General features: G+C 44.0%; 2 protein-coding genes and 1 non-coding gene across 3 annotated transcripts; 1 reads left to right on the top strand and 2 right to left on the bottom strand.

Moving 5' to 3' along the window:
- Positions 1-2,588: 2,588 nt before the first annotated feature.
- NDUFA1 (NADH:ubiquinone oxidoreductase subunit A1) lies at positions 2,589-6,937 on the bottom strand. The gene is made up of 3 exons (XM_032258383.1): positions 6,786-6,937; positions 5,611-5,700; positions 2,589-2,734 (listed from the first exon to the last, which is right to left on the bottom strand). The coding sequence occupies exons 1-3, from the start codon at positions 6,885-6,887 to the stop codon at positions 2,714-2,716; spliced, it is 213 nt and encodes a 70-aa protein (XP_032114274.1). The 5' UTR covers positions 6,888-6,937; the 3' UTR covers positions 2,589-2,713.
- A 38-nt stretch (positions 6,938-6,975) lies between these two features.
- RNF113A (ring finger protein 113A) lies at positions 6,976-8,276 on the top strand. The gene has a single exon (XM_032258382.1). It carries the CDS (start codon positions 7,188-7,190, stop codon positions 8,217-8,219), a length of 1,032 nt encoding a protein of 343 aa, XP_032114273.1. The 5' UTR covers positions 6,976-7,187; the 3' UTR covers positions 8,220-8,276.
- Positions 8,277-9,861: 1,585 nt separating this feature from the next.
- LOC116536663 lies at positions 9,862-10,002 on the bottom strand. Its single transcript, XR_004262754.1, has one exon. It is a non-coding gene; the product is annotated as a U4 spliceosomal RNA (small nuclear RNA).
- Positions 10,003-10,216: the final 214 nt, after the last annotated feature.

Here is a 10,216-nt window from a genome sequence, read left to right as displayed (position 1 = left end):
GGCCTCCCAAAGTGCTGGGATTACAGGCTTGAGCCACCGCATCCTGCCTAACATCTGTTTTTTAAAATCTTAATGATAGTAAATAAAACCGAGCTAATGGGATTGTTTCCTAAGCAGCATTTTAACAGGCTGGTGACAGATGGATCTGAGATCAGTAGCTGTACCACATCTGTTAGAGCTGCTGTAAGAACACCCTTCTAATTGCACTTTCAAAAAAAATCAAAAGAAATCCAGACTACACACCACTGTTAAACTCCTATCTTCAAAGTGTTTTAATCTGGCTCACTCCCTAGCAGTAGAGTACAAAAATAAAGCTCAATTTCATAGCAGATGCTACAAAAAAGGGCAGTGAAGAATTTGGACTCTAACCGTAAACCTAACCAACTCTGTCGTTTTGGAGCCCCTCAGTATACAGTTGTGATAGTCGGCTAAGGACATAAAAACAGGGGATGATTTCCACCTAGAGACAAAGTGGAGAAATAACAGACCTAGAAATCAGCAAAAGTAGTGATAAATCAGTCATGTTTTCAATACATCTTCTATATCCATGAGTCCCTATGTGTACTACCTGCCCTCTTTCTTCCTTTCCAGAGATAGATAGTTCTTTTAACCGTAAATTACACAAGGCTGCAAAGCACTAAATGATAATACAGGTAGTATTAAGTTTGTAATCATGACCAGGCTTTCCTTGAACAGTACAAGGTCATTGCCTCACTATCAAGGGATGGCACAACATAGCCACTACTGTTAAGGGTAAACGCCACTTCCTTCTATAAGCCTCGTACTGTAAAATGAGATCAATGGCAATAACACAGTGCAGGTGTTTTCAAGGTAATCGCCAGATCAGATGTTAAACTGGGTAAGATATGAAAAGCAACTTGGTATTCTCACCTGGAAGTGTCATCTGTGATGTTGCTGTGTACACATGGAGTTATCACCATCTTTAATTATATCTTTTCAGATCTTATTTGGTTACCTTTAACATTGAACATGCAACTCTTTGAAACAGAGTCTTGCTCTGTCGCCCAGGCTGGAGTGCAGTGGCACAATCTCAGCTCACTGCAACCTCTACCTCCCGGGTTCAAGCAATTCTCCTGCCTCAGCCTCCCGAGTAGCCAGGACTAGAGACGTGTGCCACCATGCCCAGCTAATTTTTGTATTTTCAGTAGAGATGGGGTTTCACCATACTGGCCAGGCTGGTGTCGAACTCTTGACCTTGTGATCCACCGACCTCGGCCTCCCAAAGTTCTGGGATTACAGGGCCGAGCCACTGTGCCTCATGCAACTCTTTATTTCAAGTGCTCAGTACACTCTCATTTTAATAAACCAAATGATTGCTATTGCTGCTGTATACTAAAATAAAAATTAACTTAAGCATATACTATTTGTTAGATACCATACAGAATGCATGATTCAAGGTACAATCTGTTTTAAACATCTCCCAACTGGTATTTCTTTGGAGACGAAGTCTTACTCTGTCACCCAGACTGGAGTACAGTGACACGATCTCAGTTCACTGCAACCTCCACCTCCCAGGTTCAAATGATTCTCCTGTCTCAGCCTCTCCGAGTAGCTAGGATTACAGGCATATGACACCACCATGCCCGGCCTGGAATTTGTTTTTCAAACCCCTCCCAGCTCAAACCTGACCAACTGGAATTTTAAACATTATAGGATCCACTCAGAAAAGAAACTAGAAAAAAAATACTACTTTTTCTGTATTCTCTAGTTATCTCTGAAGAAACTCTAAAATTTACTAGCGTCAGCTGGGCACAATGGCTCACGTCTGTGATCCCAGCACTTTGGGATGCCAAGGCGGGTGGATCATTTGAGGTCAGGAATTTGAACCAGCCTGGCCAACATGGTAAAACCCTGTCTCTACTAAAAAATAAAAAGATTAGCTGGGCACAGTGGTGTGTACCTGTAATCCCAGCTACTCGGGAGGCTGAGGTAGGAGAATCACTTGAACCCAGGATGTGCACGTTGCAGTGAGCTAAGATCGTGCCCCTGCACTCCAGCCTGGGCAGCAGAGCAAGAGTCTGTATAAAAACTAAATAAGGCCGGGCGCGGTGGCTCAAGCCTGTAATCCCAGCACTTTGGGAGGCCGAGGTGGGTGGATCACGAGGTCAAGAGATCGAGACCATCCTGGTCAACATGGTGAAACCCCGTCTCTACTAAAAAAATACAAAAAATTAGCTGGGCATGGTGGCACGTGCCTGTAATCCCAGCTACTAAGGAGGCTGAGGCAGGAGAATTGCCTGAACCCGGGAGGCAGAAGTTGCGGTGAGCCAAGATCGCGCCATTGCACTCCAGCCTGGGTAACAAAAGTGAAACTCCGTCTCAAAAAAAAAAAAAAAAAAAAAACTAAATAAATAAAGTTAAATATACTAGTATCTATTACGATGGTAGCAACTACAGTTTTTGAAGTATTAGATGCTAGGCACAGAGACAGGTGCTTGATGTACATTATGTCTGTCATTATACAAGCCTCAGTTGCCTTCTAGTTTTTTAAGTGATAAAGACTACACTGGGTAGAGTGCTTGATTTTGTGTAGTATGTTTTAAAAAAGAAATGCCTTTGATTTTTTATTTCATTTTATTTTTATTAAGCACTACATAACACACTGCATGCTACATAATATACTGTATAATCTTCTAGCAGGGGTAGATGACCATAACTGAGTTATTTTTTCATCAATCAGGAAAATGCTTCTTTAATCAATGTTCTCCAAACCCTGAAAAACAGTTTAAAAAGGAGAATGTGAGAAGTCTGTTCCTAACAAAGACATGTCATATACTTTTACTTCATGTCACCAAATGGCATTCTCTTATTAAAAAGTGCTTCCACATCCCACATTTCTTTAACTGCAACAATACACTGGATTAAATTTTATAATCACTAAAGAATAACCTGTAATGATGTCTAGTTTTCATTTTCTGACAGCAGCAAACATACTGCTTTATAGGAAAACAAAAATCTTCTCCCACCCCCAATCAGAACTAAAGTCACACAACTCTACCACCTGGATCCTTTTTTTTTTTTGAGATGGAATCTCGCTCCCATCACGCAGGCTGGAGTGCAGTGGCACGATCTCCACTCACTGCATACTCCACTTCCCAGGTTCAAGTGATTCTCCTTCCTCAGCCTCCTGAGTAGCTGGGATCACAGGCATGCGCCACCACACCCAACTAATTTTTGTATTTTTAGTAGAGACGGGGTTTTGCCATGTTGGCCAGGGTAGTCTTGAACTCCTGTCCTCAGGTGATCCACTAGCCTCGGCCTCACAAAGTGCTAGGGTTACAGGCATGAGCCACCGTGCCCAGCCTCCACGTGGATCCTTTTACAAAGCACCTCAGTGAGTCAGAGGACAAAAAGGTAAAATCTGTTTTAAAAAATGACAGCCAACAGATACTATTATCCTCATTCCACTTTTTTACAAATGAGGAGATGGAGGCTCAGAGAGGTTAAAAGTCACCTGCTTAAGTCCATAAGGAATTAGCAGAGCCAGAATTCAAGTCCAGGGACCCCAAATCCAGAACCCTTCTCCGACAAGCACTACACTATTTATTCAAAATACCTACTGGATCTTACTGAATTGACAACCAAATACTTCAGAAGCTGTAAGTTAAAAGATTAATCATTGGTGACACTTCTTCTAAGTATTAAATAACATAGTCCAGGTATTTGGTTTACTATTACATGAAGAACTGCCTTAAGATAAATTAAAACTGCAACTTCCTTGAAGCTGTCTCTTAGAAATCCTAATTCTGTCTCACATGCCAGGTGATTCTGATGGCTATTCTTGAAAATATGGCTCCAGATAAGATTATCTATTATCATGTTCATTAGATTAGATTTTCAACTACCCCTCCACTGAGAGGTATATCACCCAGGTTGAGTCCCTGTAATATTATTTAATCACTCTGACCCTTGTCTATAAAATGGAAATACTATTTACTTAGGTTTGTTGGGAGGAATAAATGAGCAAGGAGAAAATATTAAAAAGTAAACATTTTTAAAAGAATTATGATAATGAACTACTCCTACAAAATATTAAAATATACTATTAGGGCCAGGCGCAGGGGCTCACACCCGTAATCCTAACACTTTGGGAGGTCAAGGCAGGTGGCTCACTTGAGGTCAGGAGTTAAGAGACCAGCGTGTACAACATGGTGAAACTCCATCTCTACCAAAATATTTAAAAAAAAATTTAGCTGGGCATGGTGGTGGGTGCCTGTAATCCCAGCTACTCAGGAGACTGAGGCAGAAGAATCGTTTGAACCTGGGAGGCAGAGGTTGCAGTGAGCCAAGAGTGCACTACTGCACTCCAGCCTGGGTGACAGAGTGAGACCATGTCTCAAAAAAAAACCCCCAAAACAAAAAAACCCAAAAAACATACTATTAGGTTGAGCCTTATGAAAATGCTACTGCTTGGCCATTTCTGACCTACAAAACTGGCAATGTCATAATTGAATCAAATATAAAATTATAGTAATTATTTAAATGAGGTATTGTTGCAGGAATAGACAGACCTATAGAGTACAGAAAAGCACCTCTGTGAAACAGGCCCATGTGTACATGGAAATTTAGTTTACTAGAATGGTATTACAAATAAAGATGAACTGGGTGTTTGGTGGTAGTTTTGTTTGTTTGTTTGTTTTCTGAGATAGGCTCTCATTCTCTCACCCGGGCTGGAGTGCAGTGGTGTGATCCTAGCTCACTGCAGCACCAAACCCCGGCGTTCAAGCTGTCCTCCTGCCTCAGCCTTCCGAGGAGCTAGGACTACTAAACCATTCTATAAATGCGTAACTGCGATAACTGGCTACCTCTTGGAAAAAAGTAAAGTTAATCCTTCCTTCACATTATACTCCAAAATGACCTGTAGGTGGACCAAATAACTAAATGTTTAAAAAAAAAAAAAAAGAAAAAAAGAGAAAAAGAAAGAAAGAAAGAAAAGAAAAGAAAAGAAAGAAACAACATTAGGAGAAATTTTTTTTAAGTATTTTTATGAGCCAGGCATAGTGACACACCTGCAGTTCCAACTCCTCCAAAGGCTGAGGCAAGAAGATCACTTGAGCCTATGAGTTTGAGGCCAGCCTGGGCAACACAGCAAGACTGTCTCTATTTTATTTTTTCAAAGTGTTTTTATAATCTTGGATAGAAAAGGCCTTTGTATGGGAGACATAAAAACACAGAATCCAGAACAAAACATGAATATCATGTTTTTATTCAATAAATTGAATATCAAAATTTAAAACTATCTGATAAAAAACATCATACAGTGAAAAAGGCAAACAGCAGACTGGGAAAAATGTTTGTCAAATATAAAATAGACAAAAAATTAAAGCCTAGAATATATAAAGAACTATAGATCAAAAAGAAAAAGACAAACAATAGAACAGGCAAAGGATATAGGCAACAATCCACAGAATAAGAAATATATGACAGTAAGAAAGACAAAAAAAAAAAAAAGATTAAATATGTAAAAAGATGCCAACCTCACTAGTAGATAAGAAAATGCTAGTTATTAGTACTGTATGACCCTAGGCAAGGTATTACCAGAACCCACCTCAACCCTGGCAGAAGGATGGCATTAGAATGGCATCTTACCTTTGACTTATAGTAAAGATTAACTCCAGAGATGCGCCTATCTCTTTCCATCAAATTCCATGGATACAAAACATGAGCAATCCTTTTTTCCTTCAAATAAGAGACAATTGTTATTGCAGTTTATAAAAGTGAGTGACCCAATTGATGGGTATTTCGATTTTTAAAGGAGACATTCTAGAGAAATTAATAATCCAAGACCACAATCTCCTAAATAAAATCAGACCACTAAACTTTTGAATTAAGTTGGTGACCATGACTTTTTACACTATCTTAACCAACATGAAATTTTTTTTTTTTAAAGAAATGTCTAGTTGTTGCCTTTCGGGACACTAAGAAACTCAGGTGAAGGAGGACAATCACAAAACCTGAAAGTAAATAAATTTATACTCTGTACTAGAGACGATGTGACGGGTTAGAGGGGAAAATGAATCCCGATGTAAAAAACCAGATCTTGGCTGGGCACGGTGGCTCCCGCCTGTAATCCCAGCACTTTGGGAGGCCGAGGCAGGCAAGATCCTCTGACGTCAGGAGTTCGAGACCAGCCTGACCAACACGGAGAAACCCCGTCTCTACAAAAAGATAAAATAATAATGTAGTCCCAGCAACTCGGGAGGCTGAGGCAGAAGAATCTCTGTTTTTTTTTGAAACGAAGTTTCGTGATTGTTGCCCAGGCTGGAGTGCAATGGTGCGATCTCGGATCACCGCAACCTCCACCTCCCGGGTTCAAGCGATTCTCCTGCCTCAGCCTCCCGAATAACTGGGATTATAGGCATGCGCCACCACACCCGGCTGATTTTGTATTTTTAGTAGAGACAGGATTTCACAATGTTGGTCAGGCTGGTCTTGATCTCCCGACTTCAGGTGATCCGCCCGCCTCGGCCTCCCACAATGCTGGATTACTGGCTTAAGCCACCTCTTCTAATCTACCTTTCCGGGCCCCGAGTCGCTACTCTGCCCTAAGGCCCACTCTGATCCACCCTGAAACTCTGGTTTTCACTAGAGCAGGATGTGTTTTCTACCAAGCTTCGTTTCGCAAGCCTCAGCTTCTAGGCAACCCTACGAAAGGAGAAGGCCGACCTCGGAGAGAGAGTCCACAAGCTGACTGCCTCCCTGCCCCCCATCCTTTTCGGAAATCAGCCCGTGGAGTCGGCCCCGGGGCCCTCAAGCCGCCTTACCTTGCCGCCGTTAGTGAACTTCTGGATGTACGCGGTAGACACTCCTGGAATAAGCAAGCACACGCCCATGGCGGCGAGTCCAGGGAGTATTTCGAACCACATCTCTGCCCTGTTACCTAGGCCAAAACCCTACTTCAAGGTCCTTGAAAGGTGACGGATCTTCGGCTCTCTTCCCAGTAAGCCCCGCGGCCGCCTGCGAGCGAGGCGGTGCCACGTACGGCTCCGGAGGAAGCGACGGAATCCTCCAGGGCTCAAGAGAGGCTAGCGCTCGCGTTCTCGTAGTCCTCTTCCGTCACAGGCTTTTGCTTTGACTAGCGGCGGAGCCCGCGCAACGTGGAGTGACGTGCGGAGACCAAGTGCCACCCAGGCAGACACGGCCGTTTCGGAGCTCGGGACTGTAAAATGGCAGAGCAGCTTTCTCGAGGAAAGACGGCGGATCAGGTGTGCACCTTCCTTTTCAAAAAGCCTGGGCGGAAAGGGGCTGCCGGACGCAGAAAGCGCCCGGCCTGCGACCCAGAGCCTGGAGAAAGCAGCAGCAGTAGCGACGAAGGCTGCACTGTGGTTCGACCGGAAAAGAAGCGGACGACCCACAATCCAATGATACAGAAGACCCGTGACAGTGGTAGACAGAAGGCGGCTTACGGCAACTTGAGCAGCGAGGAGGAGGTGGAAAATGAGCCCGAGAGTCTCGGCGTGGTTTATAAATCCACCCGCTCGGCGAAACCCGTGGGACCAGAGGATATGGGGGCAACAGCTGTCTATGAGCTGGACACAGAGAAAGAGCGCGATGCACAAGCCATCTTTGAGCGCAGCCAGAAGATCCAGGAGGAGCTGAGGGGCAAGGAGGATGACAAGATCTATCGGGGCATCAACAATTATCAGAAATACATGAAGCCCAAGGATACGTCTATGGGCAATGCCTCTTCCGGGATGGTGAGGAAGGGCCCCATCCGAGCGCCCGAGCATCTACGTGCCACCGTGCGCTGGGATTACCAGCCCGACATCTGTAAGGACTACAAAGAGACTGGCTTCTGCGGCTTCGGAGACAGCTGCAAATTCCTCCATGACCGTTCAGATTACAAGCATGGGTGGCAGATCGAACGTGAGCTTGATGAGGGTCGCTATGGTGTCTATGAGGATGAAAACTATGAAGTGGGAAGCGATGATGAGGAAATACCATTCAAATGTTTCATCTGTCGCCAGAGCTTCCAAAACCCAGTTGTCACCAAGTGCAGGCATTATTTCTGCGAGAGATGTGCACTGCAGCATTTCCGCACCACCCCGCGCTGCTTTGTCTGTGACCAGCAGACCAATGGCGTCTTCAATCCAGCGAAAGAATTGATTGCTAAACTAGAGAAGCATCGTGCTACAGGAGAGGGTGGTGCTTCCGACTCCCCAGAAGACCCCGATGAGGATCCAATTCCCATTACTTAGGCTTCCCATAATTCTTAAATTTAAAAAATAAATATTTTGTTCTTTTGGAAGTCTTAATTCGTGTCCTTTTAGAGAAAGTGACAGAAGGCGGGTGGTGAAGTAGGGTCCTGGATTAAAAGCTTCAAGGTAAGTATAATTGGGATTTTTAGCCCTAGAACACTTTGGCATAAATTACAGAGATGGGAGTAGTTTGAGAAAAGAGTTAGAATTTGCTCGAAGTCGGCCGGGCGCGGTGGCTCACGCCTGTAATCCCAGCACTTTGGGAGGCCAAGGCGGGTGGATCACGAGGTCAAGAGATCGAGACCATCCTGGTCAACATAGTGAAACCCCGTCTCTACTAAAAATACAAAAAATCAGCTGGGCATGGTGGCGCATGCCTGTAATCCCAGCTACTCAGGAGGCTGAGGCAGGAGAATTGCCTGAACCCAGGAGGCGGAGGTTGCAGTGAGCCGAGATCGCGCCATTGCACTCCAGCCTGGGCAACAAGAGCGAAACTCCGTCTCAAAAAAAAAAAAAAAAAAAGAATTTGCTCGAAATAACCAAAGCTATGATGAAAGCAAGAACTCTGAGCCTGTTTATTATATCACATTTCCGTATCACTTAATGTTTACCAGGTACTTTCATGCATTCTTTCTCTTAGGAGCCTGTACTACAAAATATATCAGAGCCAAGGTGTGAGGGAGAGGGGTTGGGTTTGGGGGATTGGTAGCTAGTACTGTACCACAGACTTCACGTATGGAAAATGTTCCTTGCTGTCTTGGAAGCAGGTATAGTTAACCCCCCCTTCTATGGATGATAAAAGTGATCTGTGCCCTGCTATCCAGTGTGATAGATAGACACTAGCCTCATGTGGCTGTTGAACACTTGAAACATAGCTAATGACTGTATTGGACATAGCTGTTGTAGACTGAACTCGTGAACCTGCAGGGGGCAAAAACAATATTTTATCATCAATTCCCTGAAACTATCTGTGTTCTCACAGACTGTGTAATAGCGCTGATCATGCCTTATTAAAATTAGTCAGTGTACCTGTCTTTCCAACTGGTTTATGAACTCAGTGACTAGCCTAGTGCTTGGCATATGATAAGCACTTAAATAAGCCTAGGGAGGTTTACAAAGAGAGATTGGGGGCCGGGTGCGGTGGCTCACGCCTGTGATCCCAGCACTTTGGGAGGCTGAGGTGGGCGGATCATGAGGTCAGGAGTCCTAAACCAGCCTGACCGATATGGTAAAACCTCATCTCTACTAAAATTACAAAACTTAGCCGGGCATGGTGGCACTTGCCGGTAGTCCCAGATACTCGGGAGGCTGAGGCAGGAGAATCGTTTGAACCTGGGAGGCGGAGGTTGCAGTCAGCTGAGATTGTGCCACTGCACTCCAGCCTGGGCGGCAGAGTGAGACTCCATCTCAAAAAAAAAGAGAAATTGGAGCCAAAGCCTTGAATCCAAGCTGAGGAGCATTGACTGTATTCTGTAGGCAGTGGGAGAGATAGCAGAGATTTGGGAAGAGAACACAATCAGACTTGGGTTTTTCTTGTTTGTTTTTATAGTGTTACTGTCTTGGGCTCTAGGTTGGATCACAGGGAGATGGAAGACAAGAGGCAGGGAGGCCAGTTAGGCCAAATGATTTTTTTTTTTTTCAGTCTCCATAGAGACTGTCAAAAATTGCCAATGCTGACTATATTTCAAGTCATCATGGCGGGGTATTGGGAAAAGTTTTCAATTAGCAATAATCACGCCTCGGATAAACCTCATTGGCTACAATACTGCCACTGTGCAAAGCTAGGCCAAATGATTTTTATTGATATGATTCGAATTGGGCTAATCCTAAGAACAAATGCAAGAATAAATTCTGGGTCAATGGTTTTTATTCACATTAATCCATTTAAAGTTTTTTTTTTTGGAGACCGAGACTTGTTCTGTTGCCCAGGCTGAAGTGCATTGACGGGATCTTGGCTCACTGCAACCTCTGCCTTCCGGGTTCAAGTGATTCTCCTG

The sequence above is a fragment of the Sapajus apella genome, unplaced genomic scaffold (assembly GCF_009761245.1).
Source record: "Sapajus apella isolate SASKATOON/1434 unplaced genomic scaffold, GSC_monkey_1.0 scaffold102, whole genome shotgun sequence".
In the NCBI taxonomy this organism is placed as follows: Eukaryota; Metazoa; Chordata; class Mammalia; order Primates; family Cebidae; genus Sapajus; species Sapajus apella.
The sequence above is the reverse complement of the archived record's forward strand: the minus strand, read 5'-3'. Positions and strand labels throughout refer to the sequence as shown.